Below are 19,190 nucleotides of genomic sequence, written 5' to 3' on the forward strand. Positions count from 1 at the left end.
CAACCGCCACATCTCTTTCTTGTTTTGACTTTGGAATGCCGTGGGCGGTGTGTGGAGTCTCCCCTCGGTGTTCACCAGGCTCGAGAAGGTGCGGGGGTCAGCCGGATAGGACCGTTCTCCTTTGATGGGTCTGTTGAGTCACCAGTCCCTGTGGCCCCAGCTCTGCTGGGTTCTTTTCAAATCAGCACAGGACTTCCTTTCCTTGGCACTCAGAGTAGCTCCCACGGAAATGCGTGTGTGTGTGTGTGTCTCTGATGCCCCAGGACGGCAAAGCTTTTCAGTTTTGTAGTGGACGTTGATGGAGTGGTGACATTTGGGAGATGGATTGCACTTTCCCAGCGGGCTTCTTCTGATTGATGGCCTTGTACCGCCTGTGCCGGCCTCTCCCCCCAACAATACCCCTGCAGAGAGCCAACTGGAGCCCAGTGATTCATCACTTGCTTCCCAGCCCTGTATTACTGGTCAGTTAAGGCCTCTGCCCTCGGCTCCATCCCGTCATCAGAGAGCCACACCAGACTGGTTTTCCCTGGGGTCGCTGTCAAAGCTGTCTTCAGTGCCGCCGGGTATCTTCTTGGTCTCGCAAGGCTGCCATCTGCCCACTTGGCTGAAGCCTTTATGAGGGCAGGGGCTTGGCCCGTCCCACTCCTATAGTATCGCTCTGCACTGGGCCGGAGCCCTGGGGTGGCAGATACCCAGTGGGCCTGAAAAAGGTCCCAGGTCGCTGCTGGAAGAGGCCACCAAGTGCCAGTGAAGGGGGCCTTGCCAAGGAGCACACGGCAGGTTTTTCAACTTGACCATGGGCTCAAACCCCTGGGATCTGCCTGCTGAGAGCTCGGGTCCTCTGACTGTCCTCCTGCAGGACCTAGCCAGCATCTTCCACCCTTGAGAGCTAGCCCGGATCAGGAGTGCCCCCCTCTTCTGAAGAAACAGGGGTCACTCCTCTCTGCAGCCTCATCCTAAAGACTAGAACCCCAGGTCCCAGTCAGCTTGTTCAGGATGCTGTGGAGGCCACACGTTCACTCTGGCTTCACAGCTCATCAGTCAGTCATGTGTCCTCAAGGATGTTACTTGACACCCTGCAGCTGTGTGTCCTTGGGGATCAGTGAACCGCTCTTCCCCCGTAGGATCCCAGGAACTTGTCAAGTGGGGAGCTTAGTGCCTGGCCCAGAGAAGCACTGGTCAGCAGCCGGGAAGGGGGACCTCTGTCCAAAGACACGGCCCTGACAGTCTTTCAGCTCGTGGTTCTAGAGGACCACGGCCCCAAATGGCTGTGCGTCCCCACTGGATGCTTCGGCGAACTCCCCAGGGAAGCCAGCCATCCCATCGTCTTGGCTCCCTCTGCGAGGGCCCTTGGGCCCCTGCAGCTGCTTCATTACTCATCTCTGGAATGCCTGCGTGTCTGGAAGAGAAACACAGTGGGCTCTGGCATCCATTGAGAGGCCAGGACCACACATGCCTTGTAAAAGAACTCTGATGCTTTTTGGCTCAGAAAGGAAATCCTAGTCTCCTATCAGCGGCAAATGCTCCCCTGTGGGCATGTTATCTTGGAATCCCGGGGTGAGCTTGCAGTCCTCAAGGAATCTGTACCTTGTTCTCAATCCTTCCTGACCTCTGACTCACAGCAGGTGTCTGGAAGACTAGATAGTGTTTACAGAGTCAGTAATCTAAACTCCAGCTGTGGTGGTGCTCCCAGAATTGGCCCTAAAGCCCAGGGTATTGGATTTCAAAGCGCTGGAATTCAGGCTGGCCTGGAAATCCCACCGTAAGGATAAAGACCTCAATTCTAAATGTATTCGGAGCCACCAAGCCAAGAATTAAATTACGGTATTGGCATCCGTATGTTTTCATGAAGGGATCATTTAAATACAGCAAGAGTCAGTCAGCCCTGTTTATTGCTCGGTAATGAGCTATAGCTTGTCAGAGGGAGCCCTGGAGGAAGGCTTCAGTCCAGGGGCTGAAAGGACAGCCCTCAGTACGGGAGGACCAGAAGATGCTAGCATCTTTCTGTCCAGGGGACAAGCACTTCTTCAGTGCCGGCCACTTCCCAGCCCCTCTCCTGGGGATTCAGCAGGGAATGGGACAGGTCAGGCCCTGCCTTCCTGGGGCTTCCGTCCAGACTAGGGAGCAGGCCTCAGGACCCCTGGGGGCTGGCAGGCCTTGGGGTGCAGCAGTGAGCTAAAGTGGGTAGATGTGCTACAGAGTAACTGAGTGTGTGGGCCCATCACCCCACAAGAGTTCTGAGAAGCATCCAACATCCATGATTCATTTTCTCCCTCTGAAGAGCATGGCTTACTTAGTCTAGAGCCTGCCTCCAGCAAGAATCACTCTACCTCAGGCAAGGGGGTTCTGACTGGTGAGTCAGGGCTCCAGAAAGTCAGGGTGCTTCCAGGCAACAGCCACTGCTGACAGAGACCACCTGGGCCTGGCCCCAGGCCTCTCTCAGATCCCCCGGTGGTCCTGCCGGGCTTATAAGTAACCTGAGATGCAGAGAGGGAGGTGGCTTGTCCAGGATCATACAGTTTTTAGTGGCAGAGCTGGGATTAAAACCCAGGTCGCTGTGGCTCCTCAACCCAAGCTGTTTTCACCCAGATGAGTTGCCCTCCTTCTGCACTTCCTGGCAAGGTGGCTCTTTAATGACTTGCCCTCTCCTCCTCTTCTTTCTCAGCATCTTAAAATTCTGTTGAAAAATGTTTGCATTCCTTTCCTCTTTATTCCACTAAACACTGCAGGACCTTCTGTGCCTCCCGGATCATCAGCCCCAGGCTGTTTGTCCAGGCTGGCCTTCCATGATGCGGTGTGCAGCCCCTTGGTGGTGCTGGAAGAATGTTAGACTTTTAAATGTGCCTGGATGCAGCACTGAATTACAATAAATCACAGTTGCAATTCTCTAGTGCTGAGTAACAAACCACCCTAAAATATAGTGGCTTTTTAAACAGCTACAACTGTTTTTTTTTTTTTTTCAATCATTCATTTTGCTCACAGATCTATAATTTGCCCAGAGCTCAGGGGGAAGAGCTCGTCTCCGCTCCTCATGGCACCCTCTGGAGACTAGAGGGTGAGCTGGGGGCTGGGGGCCCAGGGCCTTGGCTTTTCTCAGTCGTGTCTCCATGACAGCTTGGGCTTCCTCACAGCATGGTGGATGCATTCCAAGAGTGTTTTTGTGACCTGGCCTCAGAAATCATACGGGATCACCTCCACTGTACTCTGTTGGTCTAGATCATCACAAAGGGCCGCCCACCCCCACCCCTGCCCTCGCTGCCCAGGTTCAAGGGGAAGGGACATAGACACCACCACCTGATGGGAGGAGGGTCAAGGTCATGCTGGGAGAAGAGCATGTGGGGTGGGGGGGTTGTTTTATTTTTTGGTCTCCAGTTGTGGTGTGCGAGTTTTCTCTAGTTGTGGCAAACGGGCTTAGTTGCCGCATGGCACATGGGATCTTAGTTCCCTGACCAGGGATTGAACCCTCGTCTCCTGCATTGGAGCACTGGGCCGCCAGGGAAGTCCCTCAGGCAAGTATTGCCGTGGCCATCTCTGGAGAGTGTAGTCCACACGAAAATACATTTCGGTACCCCTAGAATCCTTTCTGTCACATCAAGGAGAAGGTCTGAGATTGGTACTAGTTTGTCTTAGAACTTCTCTAACTGCTGATAACCCTTTCTATCAAAAGAGCAGGCTTTTGGCTACAGTTTAATTTTAAAAGCTCTTTTATATCTATTTCCACAGTCACCTTATATGTTGTAATTCTGGTTTTCCATTCATGGTCATGCCACAACGTTTCCTTTTAAAATATGTTTATTTGAGGAAAGCATGAGTGCTTTCAAGAGAAAAATTCAGCATAAGTTCTACTTTGCTGCTGTAGGCTTACTCTCACGTATGTACGAGTAAGGCTGTTTCTTTTGTGTGTTGTAGCAAAAACTAATACAGAACCTGAATGGCCATCAACTGGGAACTGTTAAATCATTTAGAGTCACATCTACTGTGGGAGGGGGCTTCCCTGGTGGCTCTGTGGTAAAGAATCCGCTTGCCAAGGCAAGAGATGTGGGTTTGATCCCTGGGTCAGGAAAATCCCCTGGAGGAGGAAATGGCAACCCACTCCCGTATGCTTGCCTGGGAGATCCAATGGACAGAGGAGCCTGGTGGGCTACAGTCCATGGGGTCACAAAGAGTCGGACATGACTCAGCGTGCACTACAGTGGGAGAGAGTGCAGCTATGAAAAACAGTGAGGAGCGCCTCTGGGGGTCGGGGGTGATGTATCACCGAGATCCGGGCTTCCGTGGCAGAAGTGCAAGGGCTTGTGTAGCGTCTATGAAGGCCTAGGCAGTGGGGGAGGGCTGTAGCTGCGTGTGCTCTTGGAAATGCATGGTGGTGCTTTAGTCGCTAGCTCGTGTCCAGCTCTTTGTGACCCCATGCACTGTAGCCCGCCAGGCTCCTCTGTCCACAAGATTCTCCAGGCAAAACTACTGGAGTGGGTTGCCATTTCCTTCTCCAGAGGATCTTCCCAACCCAGGGCTCGAACCTGGGTCTCCTGCATTGCAGGCAGGTTCTTTACCGACTGAGCTACCAGGGAAGCCCTGGAAATTCATAGTGGTCGGGTAACAAGAAATCAAGTGGTTGTCTTTGGGGAAGAGGACTGGGGAGATTTACTATCAACTCTAAAAAATTCCACACCTTTTAAAATGGGAACATGCAAATGTGTTATCTATTCAAAGAGATTGATAAGGTTAATTTTTTTTAAACAGTAGCGGTTTATATGTTTATTATTTTCAAATTTTTATTTTCTTTATATTTTGGTCGCACTGTGAGGCATTCGAGCTCTTAGTTCCCCAACCAAGGATCAAACCTGTGCCTCCGTGTTTAAGCATGGAGTCTTAACCACTGGACTGCCATGGACGTCCCGCTTAATGTTTTCAAATAAAATGGCAAATCTTCCCCTCCCCACTCTCATAGAAATCAATGAACCAAAAGGCGGGGTCTCAGGGTGGGAGGAACTTGTCACTTCTCCCTGGAGGGAGGTTCCTTCTTGGCCCTGGGGTGCGATGGAGACAACTCTCATCCCACCCGCTCTTCCCTCAGGGCTCTGTCCCTCCCCAGATGGAGACTTGGCTTGCATGATGGTTTGTGGTCGAGAGCCCTAGCCTCCCTGCCGGCCCCCAAAGCCCTTGAGGCAGCGCCAAGCCTCATTCTTCACGGTCTGGTTCCCTAATGCAGGATCTAACACCCACATGTTTGTTGAACTGGACACCAGAGCTTCTTCAGCTCACACGTCTGGCCAGTTTGGAAACGTGCACACCTGTGCACCAAGAGGCACTGTGGGTGTCTTGCCGTCACCCAAAGCCCAGTCACCATCACCACACTTTGGGATCGGGGGGTGGGGGGTGGCAGGGAGGCAGCGTGCCAACGGCCAACAGCTGGGCTTGGGGCTGCTGCCCAAGCCTGCTGGGCCCCAGGAGGACCTGAGGCCCTCTCTGTAGGAGTGTGGAAAGAGTCACTTTTCCCCTCACTTAAGCACACAAACAACATGATGTTGTTGTTATTTAGTTGCTAAGTCGTGCCTGACTCTTTTCTGACCCAATGGACTGCAGCCCTCCAGGCTTCTCTGTCCATGGGATTTCCCAAGCAGAAATACTGAGTGGGTTGCTATTTCCGTCTCCAGGGAATCTTCCCGACCCGGGGATTGAACCCACATCTCCTGCCTTGGCAGGCAGATTTTTTTTTTTTTTTTTTTTTTACCACTGAGCCAGCAGGGAAGCCCACACAAACAACTTACCTCTTTGAAAAAATCAAAGCACTCCATATAAACTAAAACAGCCTTGACTCTTACCCTTAGTCCCACCACCTTCCCTCCAAAGAGGTAATCACTCTGCACCCTGCCAGGCATTTTCTTAAATTTTTCTTTTACATACACATGCTTGAGTTCATAGAAAATATACAGGATCGTCTTGTGTGGTTTGACTTTACACAAATTGTGTCACACAGCCTGTGTCATGCTGCAACTTTTTCCACTCAGTTTTTGAGACTGAACCTTGTTGAAACATCCAGAGATCTCATTCATTCCTTGCCCTTGCCATATATTTTTTTTTAAATAAACTTTCCTTTCTCACTGGACATCTAGGTCATTACAGACCCAAATCTCATCGTCAACATGCTTATTCCTGTCTCTCAGCCCACGTGGGTGTTTTCCTGGGAATGTACCCATTGCCGGGTCATAGAGTATGAAACTTTCAGCTTTAATAAATAATGCTGATTTGCCCTTCCAAATGGCTATGTTAATTTATTCTACTGGCAGTGTTTGAGAAAATCAGTTTTTCTACAGCCTCACTAATACCTGATGTTATCTTAACACTTTTATTCTTGCCAGTAGGTGGGATCCTGTTTTCATTTGTTTCCTGGTTTAGCAAGAAGGCTAGCACGTGTGTGTGTGTGTGTGTGTGTGTGTGTGTGTGTGTGTATTCACTCTCTTGTCCGTGAATGGCCTGTGGAGTTCTTCGTATTTTCGGCTTTATTCGTCTTTTGCCTCTTAAAGAGATATGTTGAAAATATTTCCCCCAGTCTGGTTATAAAGTTGTTCGTTATCCGTGAGCTAAATTTTAATTCTGAGGTAGTCAGTTTATCAGTCTTAATCTTATTTATTTGTATGTATTGATTCTTCATTTTTAGAGAAATCCTTTCCTGCTCCTAAGGTCACATGGATAGTGTGTTTTCCAATAAATGTCTGTAGATTTAAAGAAATAGAGTCCTTGGCTCTACCCCTTTGGAATGAAGTTGGTGGGAGGGTGCTGGAGACCAGATGGGCTGAGAGATGTAAAGAACCTGCCTGCCAATGCAAGAGACACAGGTTCAATCCCTGGGTCGGGAAGATCCCCTGGAGAAGGAAATCCGATGGACAGAGGAGCCTGGTGGGCTACAGTCCATTGGGGTCACAAAGAGTCAGACGTGACTGCGCACACGTGCACGCACGCTATGTAGGGATGGCCCGTCACCTGCACTGGCGTCCCCTGACGGCAAGCCAGCCCCGAGAGGCAGGCAGGGAGGTTCAGAAGGCCGCCACCGCCCCCCCGAAAGAGCTGCCTGCTGCTGTTGTCCTCCCCACAAGGGACCCCTCCTTCCCGGCACCTCAGTACCTGGCACCTCTCCCCCCAGCTCAGTGTGAAATCCGCAGGGACCTGCTTGCAGGTAGCAGGCGAAAGACCTAGAGCGAGGGCAGGGTGGAGTTCCCTCCCGCAGCTCTCTTTGGAGTCCTTCTCCGACAGGCATGCCCACGGCCGGCATGTGGGGCAGCCCAGGGGAGAGGCAAGGTGCCCCAAGCGTCTCCTGAGACGCCGACCCGGAGGCCCACAAAGGTCACCCCGACCAGACTCCCTTGATCTGCCCCAAAGGATGCCTGGGTGCCCTTCTGCTCAGTCCTCGGAAGCCGCTTCATTTCTCCTTAACTGCCCCCACAGCTTCTGAAAAACCAGGGGCTCCCTCCCTCTGAGAACCCTCCTGTCTCACTGGTGACAGTTGCCTTTTAGTTTTCTTACGAAATCTCTCACGGGGCTTTGATGTCTCAACTGCATTTCTGAAAGTTGTTCCGCTTTGGGGTTTTGTCCTTCCTTTAGAGTTCTTTGTGGCAGAGGTGGTAGGTCTTTCCTTCCCCCCGAAGCCCCTAAAGGCCCTGGTCTTTATGAGGGGGTTGCCTGCTGACACAGCCCGCTGACACCAAGACCTTGGCTGTGCCTGCTTTCCGGGCTCACCCGCAGATGAACCTCTTTTGTGAATGTGGGGAAGGGAAGAGCAGGTTGTCCTGTTTAGGGGGAAGCGGAGAGGAAAGAAAGAGAAAGGAAAAGAGAGAGAAAGCATCCTTTATGAGCTTAGTTTTCTCTTTTTAAAAAGTAAAAGATGCTAATTGGGGAACATGATGTAAATATTGAGTAAAGAAAGTAAACTCTACTTGTGTGTGTGTGTGTGTGTGTGTGTGTATGCGTGTGCACGCACGCTCAGTCGTGTCTAGTTCTTTGCCACCCCATGGACTGTAGCCCTCCAGGCTCCTCTGTCCATGGATTTTTTTTCAGGCAAGAGTGCTGAAGTAGGTTGACATTTCCTCCTCCAAGGGATCTTCCCAACCCAGGAATCAAACCCGGCTCTCTTGTGCCTCCTGCATTGGCAGGCGGGTTCTTTACCACTGCGCCACCTGGGAAGCCAGACTCCATGCACTGCAAAGAAAATGTTTGCAAGAAAGAGTGTGAGGACTTCCACCTCTGAGGATACAGAAGACTAGATGTCTTCTGCATGGAACTAGAAATTCTGGATAAAGTCATTTTTAGAACTCTTGTTAAATACTTGGCTAGACTCCTGCGAAAGGGAGGAAGCTCCTTGCCCTCGAGAATGAGAACATGCAAGCCAGAGAGTTGAGCCTGTCTGGTGCTAGTGTTGGCCGTGGGGTTTCTGGCCGTGCCAGGTGGTCACATGCTGGAGAGAAGAGACAGAATCACAAGGCCTGTCACAGCTGCTGGACCGGAAGACATCCCAGGAAGCCAGGATCTCAGACTGTGTGCTCAGAGCGTTAAGCGGAGGTAGTGTGGGAGGTGAGGGCAGGGAGGCGGAGGAGCGAGGGGAGAAGAGGGCAGAGGAGAAATGTGCCCGTCATTCCTTAGGTCTAAATGAAGAGCAGAAATGAGGGGAGGCAAAACCTTGGCAAATTCCTGTGTTTGGGGCCAGGATTGTTACTGTCTGTGTTACTTTCCCCCCACCTCCCACCACCAATAAAGTGAAGCCAAGTATTAGGTTACAGAATGTATTGGGGTGCTGACAGTGTTCTACCGCTGGAGTGTCACAGGGCACAGCTCTAAATTTACCAAAACTCAAACTGTACACTTAAAATGGGTGAGTTTTATGGTATATAAATTATCCCTCCATAAAGCTGTTTAAGGAAAAAAAAAAATTCACCCACCATTCTTCTAATCAGACATGTCTTTTAACGTTTTAGTATATTTCCCCAAGCTTGTATTTCTTTGTAGGGATACTATCTTTTAACCTACCAAAATCACAGTTAGAAAGTTTTTATCATCATGTTCATTTAAACATGTAGTGTCTTTCCCAGTGCCGTTGCAATTATTGGTTGGGTCTTTAATGTATATTTCAAAAGTGTATATTGAATACCTTCTCATTTTAAAATAATTTCAAGCAAATCAGTGATACAGAGGGCAAAAATTAAAGTTCTCCTGTTGATACCACACACACACACACACACACACACGCACACAACTACATATACACACACACACAGTCCCACCCACCCCCAATTCTCACTTCCCTCCTCCTAAGTAACCACAGTTCACACTTTGGTTAAACATAACTTTTAAATGGGTATGTAATTTTCCATATGATGGGAAAAAAATCATACTCACGTGGTTCCCCGCTTTGGGGGTATTTAGGTTGTTTCCTGGTTCAGCTATTTCTCTTAAAACATATTACAGAGGATTTCACTGGAGGGAACTCAAAGCAGACCAGAGATTTAATGGCCCTATGTTACTCTGGTGAGTTCCAAGCCATCAAGGACAGGCACTAAATTAGACATCAAATCTGGCAATAACTTCCAGCTAAGAGAAGGGACCAGGCATAAGCTGAGGAAACCCTGCTAAATGCTTTCCCTACCTGTTCTCATTTTAAGGTATCAAACATCTCCAGATCAGGGACATTATTCCTATTTTACAGATGAGAAACCGTGGTTTAGAGGGGCCAAGTGCCTTGCCTGAAATCACACACCGTCTCATGTAGATCTAGGCTCTAAGTTGTCAGACACCAAGGTGAAGTCTTGATGATTCTGTAACCAAACGGGGGGCTCTTCCTTTCCTGTCTTCACTTAATCTGGGCAAACACAGTCAGAGGTGTAACCCGCCAACGCCTGCAGGGAAGCACTGAAATGTTACTGGGATTCTGGGTTTGTTGGGTGTTTTTCTGGCTACAGTTGCAGTGCCTAATTCACAGCCAGTATTGTATAGTAAGTCCCCCACACACGAACCTTCAAGTTGCCAACTTTGAGAGATGCAAACGTGAATTCATATGTCCCAGCGCGTCAGTTAGTTCACATCTCTGGCATACGCTGACACGCGAGTGCATCCTCTGCATGTGGCTGTGCTTTTGTGCACTTTAACGTACAGGACTGTATAGAGTGCAGTAGTAGAGTGTCTTTATTGAACCCAGCATGTTCAGAAGCCAGTGTAAAAGCAGCAGGGATGTATTTGATACGACTGTAATTTTTAAAGTTCTGTACTATAAGATTAAAAATGTCTTCTTAAATTTTGGTGTTTGTTTTTTGTGTATTATTTGTGTGAAAAGTATTAAAAACCTAGTCAAGTACAATACTATGTACCCAACCCTGTTAGTCGGGTACCTGGGCTAACTTCTTTGGACTTAGAAACGCGCTCTCAGACCGGAAGTCGTTCGTTGCGACTGTACTGTGCTTTATGTATTTTATTCGAGCTGGTCCTCACAAACAGTGCTTTGAGTGGGTTGGGCATGATCCCCATTTTTTGGATGAGGAGTCTGAAGCCCAGAGAGGTACAGAAGGTTGCCCAGCATGACTCAGAGGAGGGACTCGGAACCCAGTGTGTGTGACTGCCAGGCTGGGGTCTGGTGCCGAGCTGTGCCACCCGACAGAACACACACCAGCCCATATGTGTCGCTCAGACTGTGCAGCGGGCTGCACCTCACCCTGCTCTCTGTCCCCCTCCTCCCAGACAACAGTGACCTGATCGCGTGCACGGTGGTCGCCAAGGACGGCGGCATGCTCCAGCGGTTCCTGGCTGTCGATATTTACCAGATGAGCTTGGTGGAGCCCGACGTGTCCAGGCTGGGCTGGGGAGTGGTCAAGTTCGCCGGCCTTCTGCAGGTACGATGGCTGAGAAGCCTGGAAGCTCTTCTCCACTGGCTGTGCAAACACCCACCAAAGTGTCATCTTTACAGTCCAGTGCTAATGACATAAGGGCTGTGTGAACAGATTACCCCTGACAGCAGTTAGAACACCTCACAGATAAGGGCCAAGTTCTCTTTAACCAAAACTCACTTCTGACGCCCCTCCTCTGTTACCAGATACGGTGCTTTGCCAACTGCACGTGTGAATGGAACTGCGTGTACTGTCCTTCCCAGGTGACCCAGTGCTAAAGAATCTGCCTGCCAACGCAGGAGACGCAGGTTCGATCCCTGGGTCGGGAAGATCCCCTGGAGTAGGAAACGGCAACCCACTCCAGTATTCCTGCCTGGAGAATCCCATGGACAGAGGAGCCTGGCAGGCTGCAGTCCATAGGGTCACAAAAGAGTCGGACATGACTGACGCCACTTAGCGTGCACGTACTGTTTTTAAAAATTGTACACAGGTACTCAAAAGAGGGCGTGTCTGTGTGCATTCTTTATTCTGTCACGTTGCGTGTATTCTACACTTTGTTTTTTTTCACTCAGTGAATGTTTTGGAGCCCTGACTGTCAGTCTGTGGAGACTTTCTGGTTTTCTTGTATCTGCTGCCTGCCCACATCCCAAGGCGGAGGTAGTCGGTGTCCTGTGGTTGTCCCCAGCTTTCTACCTTCACATATGGTGCTGCCGTGAACAAAACTGTCTGGACTTCCTTGTGCACTTGGGCCAGGGTTTCCCTAGGGCAGGTACCAAGAAGTTGGGCTGGGCTCATCTCCTCTCTAGAATGATTGTTGCCGCTGGTGATTTATGGAAGTTCCTGTGTCCTCCGTCTCTCCATCAAGCCTGGGCTTTTAAATTGCCAAACACCAAGCTGGAGCTTGGGTTTTCTTACTGTTTGTCTAATGATGGTGACTAACGCCAGCTGGTTGGTCAAAGGAAGCATAGAGCCAGGCGAGTTGAAAACAGCCTTCCATCCCGCGCCCCCACCAGACCCCCTGGGCCTTACTTGCCCTGCGCCGGGCCTGTTTCCTTGTTGGGCAGTCCTGGTTGCTGGCAAGGCCTTGCCGGGGCCAACCCACAACCGTCTCCAGTGTGACCCCCCTCCCCGAGATGACCACCCATGGGTTTGAAGATGCTGTTGCAGCCATTTCCCAGCCTCCTCTTTTTCAAGATCTTTCCATTTAAAAAATGTCTTTTACAGAAGGGTGATGTGCACAGCAACCATCTGAAGAAGCTCGCATTTAAAAAAAGACTTCCACGTCGGAGACTGTCCATTAAGTGACTTAGTGCTGCTTCTTATTTGTCTAGGCTTATAATCAATTTCCTTTAGAATTTAGTGTCAGGAAAGTGTTTTTCTCCCTCAAAGGATTAATACGTGTCGTCCATCAGACAATGAAAGCCACATAAACCTTTTCTTTTGGTCTTCTTCCAGGAGCGCCTATTTGTCAGACTGTTACAACGCGCCAGCCTCTCTCTCCATTTTAAAAGCATAATATCTCATCTAATCCCCACTGCAACGTTCCGTGCCAGGTGGAATGCCTATGGACAGTCTCTGTCTTGTTTCATGAGCCTTTTCAACATTTCCGCCCCCTCCTCTAGCCTTTGACTTTCATGCTTGTCTCCTGTCCTCTGCTTTTTATCTCAAACCTCAGTGGGAAGCAGATTGTTTGCACAGAATCCATTCTGAGGCTTTGGATCGCATTTGTCCTAATACTTGGTCTACGTGAGTCCTTCTCTACCTTTCAAGGGCAACTTTCTTCAGATGTCTCTTTCTCAGAGTTAGCTTTTTTCTTTAGGGACCAGGAATTTGTCAGAGACATACAAATAGGAGCTAATGATGCCCTCTTCTTAAGAGAGAGGGCCTCCCTGGTAGCTCAGTTGGTAAAGAATCTGCCTTCAATGCAGGAGACCCCGGTTCAATTCCTGGGTCAGGAAGATCTGCTGGGGAAGGGATAGACTACCCACTCCGGTATTCTTGGGCTTCATTTGTGGCTCATGTAAAGAATCCGCCTGCAATGAGGGAGACCTGAGTTCAATCCCTGGGTTGGGAAGATCCCCCGGAGAAGGGAAAGGCTACCCACTCCGGTATTCTGGCCTAAAGAATTCCATGGACTGTATAATCTGTGGGATCCCAAAGAGTTGGACGCAACTGAGCAACCTTCACTTTCTTAAGAGAAGCAGGAAAGGAATCGTTAGTAGGTGAAATCATGCCAGAAAGAACTAGGACCTTGGGTTTGTTATCTCTGGTTTCTCAGAAGCAAGAATTGTTAGGGTTTGGGACTTCCCGCTGGTCCAGTGGTTAAGAATCCGCCTTCCAAAGCAAGGGGGTGCGGGTTCAATCCCTGGTCAAGCACTGTGATCCCACAGGCCGCTGGCGTCCTGCACGTTCACCAGCTGACTCAAGTCTTTGTGGGGACAAAACCAGCTGCCGCAGCCAGCACCAGCCACTGAGCCGGCTGTGCTTCCCACCCTGTCGTCCCCCACCAGGGCCCGTCTGGTTTGTGCCCATCCTCAACACTCCTCAACACTTGGGGACTGATGGTCTCCTTCAGAACAAAAGCAAACTTCAGTCTGAGGGCCCTTGTTCTAGAGGAGACGTGGGTCCACAGCCTCCAAGCAGCGACCTTCCTAACGGAACGCCCTTCCTAACTGAACCTAATGGAAATCCTTTCTTTGGCCCCCTCCCCGCCCCAGGACATGCAGGTGACCGGCGTGGAGGACGACAGCCGCGCCCTGAATATCACCATCCACAAGCCTGCATCCAGCCCCCACTCCAAGCCCTTCCCCATCCTGCAAGCCACCTTCATCTTCTCGGACCACATCCGCTGCATCATTGCCAAGCAGCGCCTGGCCAAGGGCCGCATCCAGGCGAGACGCATGAAGATGCAGAGGATAGCGGGTGAGTGCGGCACCCCTCGCTGGGTGTCCTCTGAGCCATCAGCGTGGGTCTCACATTGACCTCGAGCGCCCTGATGACTCCTCTAGGAGAGGACACCCGCGATGCAGGAATCAGTTGTGTTTTGGTGAGAGGGTGGAGAATCCTAAGCGTTTGGTTTCTAGAATGTCTGAGGCTGCTCAAAGAGGTGCGGCCATCCGTGTGGACAGTGGTGCTCCCCTCCAGCACACGGCGTCCTCTAACTTATATTTGCAGAGTGCCTTGATTCTCATTGCCTGGAAGATTCCATGGACTGAGGAGCCTAGTAGACTACAGTCCATGGGGTTGCAAAGAGTCGGACACGACTGAGCGACTTCACTTCACTTTGATTCTCGTCTACCACCTCTGACCCTTAAAACCACCCTGGAGATGAGTAGGGCCTGTTCACCCATTTTATAGATGAGTACACTGAGGCTTGGTGACTTGCCCAAAGCCACACAGGCAGCTGGTTGTCAGAACCCAAAGGCAGGACTTACTGCGCTAAAGCCCGTCCCTTCCTCCTCTCCGTTCCCAGCTCTCACGAGAGGCAGCCCTGCCTGATGAGAGGGCCGGGACCCAGCACTGGATTTGCAAGCGTCATTTCACGTGGCGCAGGGATGCGGTGAATCAGTGAGGAGACCCTGCGCCATCCAGTGTCAGGAAGGCCCCAGCTTTCTTAGAAGGTGCTGATGTGAGAGCCTTCCCTTCATCAGGGCAGAAAGAACAGCATCCTCCTTGGGGAAAAGGCATTCTATCAACTCCTGAAATCACCACCAGCCTATCTCAAGAAACCAGGGCCTTCCACTGGGGGAGAAGGGGAGTGTTCTTGAGGGGTCTCCTGAAAATAAACACTTAGAGGGCGGGGTTTCTGGGCATGGTGGGTTCAGTTATTTCCGGCATGTGCTCCGTTGATCGGCGCAGGCCTTCATCACACATAGTCTGCATCTTATTTCTCACTTAGCTGAAACTTGGCCTCCAAAATCATTACAGAAGCATTTTGTAATGTGCAAAGTAACTTAAATCATTCAGTCCTTTCTCTAAAGATTTATTTCCAGAGTGTGTTTTTTTTTTTTTTAATGTAAAGCAATCTCTCACAGTTGGCATGAAGGCTAAATATTTCATTTGAAAATGGAGAATTATGCTGTGAAGTGGCTGTTAGAACTAACGCCTTGGGTATTTCCTTCTTCTTTTTTTTTGGCCATGCCATGCGGCATCTGGGATCTTAGTTCCCCGATCAGGGATTGATCCTGTGGTCCCCTGTGTTGGAAGTGTGGAGTCTTAATCACTGTACTGCCTGGGAAGTCCCACGTGTTGGGTATTTCTTAAATAAATTCTAAAGGGCCCCTCCAAATTTTGCTGTATTGTGAGATTTGTGTGTGGAAGGGAAGACAGCGACAGATACACGCACACAGTCATAAACACACAAGCACAGGAGCGTGTGTGTTCTCTCTCACACACACTTCCCTGCACGCATAGATTTGTGAATTTCGTGGCACAACTGGCCCCGTTTGGTTCGGGGTCTGAAACCGTACATAATGCTAAGCCTTGGTACAGTTTTTTGTGTATGGAAACCGAGAATCTGAGGTGAAGATAGGCCTGGCATTCCTCTCTGAACCCCGCGCAAGGCGCCCCTTGTGTTTTGAGCCTCAGTCGAGACCCTCGGTGTCACGCTGGTCTCCCCAGCTCAAGGCTACCGGCTGCCTGCCTAGAAATGCCCCAGGGATGTGCCTGGCTGGGCCACAGCCACACCAACTACAGCCACCCAAAGTCTCATCACCTACACTCCCATCGTACGTGCTGAGCTTGAACCACGGGTTTGTTTGAACACAGCCCTCCTGGACCTTCCGATCCAGCCAACGACTGAGGTCCTGGGGTTTGGACTCGGCTCATCTTCCGCCCAGCACCTGCCCTTCCGCTTCTACGACCAGTGCCGCCGGGGCAGCAGCGACCCCACGGTGCAGCGCTCCGTGTTCGCCTCTGTGGACAGGGTGCCAGGTAAGCCCCCCGCCGCGCCACCTCCTGTCCCCTCCAGGGAGAGGGAGAGGGTCGATTCCAGGACCTTCTGTATCTTGAGCATTTGTAAGCATCCCTTCTCCTCTCAGAAACCCAGCTTCTTAGAACTTACCAAAGTCCAGTGCAAGATCAAACACAAGCCCCAGAAAGAAATCTTGGCTTTCCCTTTGATGTTCCATCACCGGGGTTTGGTTTTCCAGAGATTTGTTTGAGGATGTAGAAGAGCTTCTCAGAATTAAGACTGAAACTTTCTTGGAAGTTTCTTGGAAATACTTAGAGTATTAGTAACGAGGTTGTGGAAGAGTCATTTCCTTTTCCATGTAGGATGACTAGAAAGAGTTGGTGTGTGTGGTTCCTATTTAAGCCCCTAAAGAAGTGAGAATTCACAAGAAGGTCCCACTGCCCACAGGGTGGCTGCCACTGTCTTTTTTCTGGGAGCTTCTCTTCCCACTTTCACCAAAGTACAGCTGTAACTTTCCTCCCCGCCTATCTCAAAGAGAAGCATGAATAGAAAATTCAGAGTCTCCCGGTGGAGCCGAAAGTACCACTTCTCCACAAGGCCCAGTGCGCACCCTCTTCCTGTTCTGATATGTCTGCACCCTGACCTCTCACAAAAGAACCTTGCCTTTGTTCAGAGAACTTCAGAAAACTGGCCAAGCTGTTCCCTGCAACTTCACCCCTCCACGCTCAGGGCTTCAAACCTCAACTGCAAATGTTGCAAAATGTTTTCAAAAGCAGTTACCCAGTTAAGAATCGAATGCAGTGGATAGAACCTGACCCAAACCAGGGTCCCTGTTTCCCTTCACCTCCCATTTCGTTCTTCGATTTGATTTATTCATTTTAGAAATATAGTATATGCTATACATGCTAAGTCGTTTCAGTCGTGTCCAACTCTTTGCGATCTTATGGACTGTGGCCTGCCAGGCTCCTTTGTCCATGGGATTCATATAGTATATGCTATAAGCATATGACTTCTTAAAACCCAAACAGGACATGATAAGATGAAAAATAAGACTGCTTAGCCCCAGAAGTGACCATGGTTAACAGTTTCTTGCATGTCCTTCCAGACATGTTTTGCTTGTCTGTTTTTACACCCCAGGGTTATACTGTATTTGTGATTCTGCATCTCACTGAGTTTGATTATTGACAAGTCAGCATTACGTGGAAGCATGTGTAAACCGACTTCATGCTCATTCACTGTGGTAGAGTACTTTTTCGTATGGATGGACCAAAATAACCTTCTGTAACATTTCATACTGATGGGCATTGGACGCTGGTCGCTGACACTGGACAGTGATGCTGGTCATTTCCAGTGTCTGGCCCGTCCATCACAGTGACTCTCCTTGGGGTATCCTTGTTGTAAGTGTGCAAATGTCACGTATCGGTGGGATAAATGCTGAGTCAAAGGGGAGGTTTTTGATCTTAATATATATAGCCCCAGAAAAAAGTGTGCCAGGTCACGCTGCCACCCACAGCCTGCGATTGCTTCCATTCTTAATCCGGTCTTAGGTTTCGAGACTGACTGCAGTCCTGCATCTGTTTCAGCCGTGAAATGTGAGACAGTTCTGCCTGCTGAGGGGTCTGAAGGGTTCTTTGTTAAAAATTCTCCAGATTGGGACTTCCCTGGTAGTCCATTGGTTGAGAGTCTGCCTTCTAATGCAGGGGACTCGGGTTCAATCCCTGGTCGGGGAACTAGGATCCCACATGCCACAGAGTAACTAAGCCTGTGAGCCATAACTACTGAGCCTGTGTACCACAACTAGAGAGTCCATGAGCCGCATCAGAGAAAGGTCCCGCATAATGCAGTGACGATCCCGCATGCCGCAACCGAATAAATAAACATTTAAAAAAAATTCTCCAGATTGCTTCATGCTCTGTAGAGATGGTTGCTAAGCAGACATGAATGATGACCATAAGTCTAGGTTAACTAAATACAGACAAGCCTGGTAAGAAATCATTTCTTTCTTCCTTTCCTTTTTTTTTTCCCCACACAGTTAGAATTCTTTTTTTTTTTTTGGCTGCACAGGATGTGGGATCTTAGTTCCCCGACCAGGGATGGAACCTGTACCCCTTGCATTGGAAGGGCAGAGTCTAACCATTGGACTGCGAGGGAAATCCCACACACAGTTGTAATTTTATTATAACATGTCTATAAGTACACTTTGTAATTTTTTTTAATTGAAATGTAATTGACGTACAAGATTCTGTGAATTAAGAAATCACTTCTTTAGGGTCATCAGGGCTTCTTTGAGCTCAGGAAGTAATGGATTAAGGAGGAAAGCTTGGTCCTCATTTCACTGCCTCGTCTTTGGAACAAGGCGAGCGTAAAGTAATCAACAGAGCCAAATGTCAAGTTCTTGGGCACCTGCATGATTCCCCCATGTTTGCAGATGGCTGTGCGATCACTTCTCCCATCCCACCTGACCTCCAGAGACGGGCCAGGTTGTCCAGTGCCGGGGGCATCGCTGGCCTGGGCCTGCCTTGCAGAGGGCTTGGCACAGCTGGGATGCCCAGTGTCCTCTTGCTGGTCCCAGGGTCAGGGTACCAGGTGGGACTGTGGCAGGTCACAGGAAGCTCCTGAAAGTGACCACTCACTCCTTAGCAGTGTCTCCCCACAACAGCCCCTGGCAGGGCTGGTGGTAGGGAACATTCTCAGAGATGTGGCCGCAAGACGCCTGCTCCAGGGCCTTTGAGAGAGGCCTCACTGCCCGCCTATCCTTGCCTGGGCCAGAGATGTGACCTAAAGAGCCAGTGGAAAGTGGTGAGGCTTTGCATGACTCAGAGAGAGTCAGCGTTCTCTCATAGAGGGGACCCCGCCCCTCCGCCCCGCTCCCCCTACCCCCACCCCTGGTGCCTCACCACCTGCTGCCTCAGAATTTGGCCCCACAGCCATCCAGCATCTTGGCATCATCCCTCATCTTTTCTCTTCACTCTCTCACACCCACTTCTGCTCTGCCTCCAGAACACACCAGGTCCTGCTCCCTCTCTCGGCCCCCAGCGTCTCTCCCCCGCTCACGGCAGCGGCACCCACACGTTCCCTGGCTTCCAGGCTCGTCCCCTCCCTTCCACACAGCCAGAGGGATCTTTCTAGAACATAAATCACATCATCACATCATGCCTCTCCCTGCCGCCCTCCTGTAGCTTCCTCGTTGAATTTAGAACAAAATCCAGGTCTCTCGTTCTGGCCTTCAGTGCTCGCTGTGTGATGAGCCCCGGCCAGCCTCTCAGACGCAGCTCCCAAAGCCTTCACCCCATCCCCTGCCCGAGCCCCCCACCCTTGCTGCTCCTCCAAGTCAGCGTGTCTCCAGGTTTGGGCCTCAGGATCCCTCCTTTCTTTTTTTTGTTTTTTGGCTGTGTGACATGTGGGATCTTAGT

General features: G+C 50.2%; 1 protein-coding gene and 1 non-coding gene across 7 annotated transcripts in view; one reads left to right on the top strand and one right to left on the bottom strand.

Moving 5' to 3' along the window:
* CLEC16A (C-type lectin domain containing 16A) overlaps positions 1-19,190 on the top strand; it is a 234,658-nt gene that overhangs the window by 159,001 nt on the left and 56,467 nt on the right. For all 6 annotated transcript variants that reach the window (XM_070779669.1, XM_070779667.1, XM_019987685.2 and 3 more), the window contains 3 exons: positions 10,720-10,871; positions 13,583-13,787; positions 15,633-15,797. In XM_070779669.1, coding sequence (XP_070635770.1) covers positions 10,720-10,871; positions 13,583-13,787; positions 15,633-15,797 — 522 coding nt within the window. The remainder of the gene's footprint in view (positions 1-10,719; positions 10,872-13,582; positions 13,788-15,632; positions 15,798-19,190) is intronic.
* TRNAC-GCA (transfer RNA cysteine (anticodon GCA)) lies at positions 4,497-4,568 on the bottom strand. Its single transcript has one exon. It is a non-coding gene; the product is annotated as a tRNA-Cys (tRNA).

This window comes from Bos indicus, chromosome 25, assembly GCF_029378745.1.
Source record: "Bos indicus isolate NIAB-ARS_2022 breed Sahiwal x Tharparkar chromosome 25, NIAB-ARS_B.indTharparkar_mat_pri_1.0, whole genome shotgun sequence".
NCBI classification, from domain to species: domain Eukaryota; kingdom Metazoa; phylum Chordata; class Mammalia; order Artiodactyla; family Bovidae; genus Bos; species Bos indicus.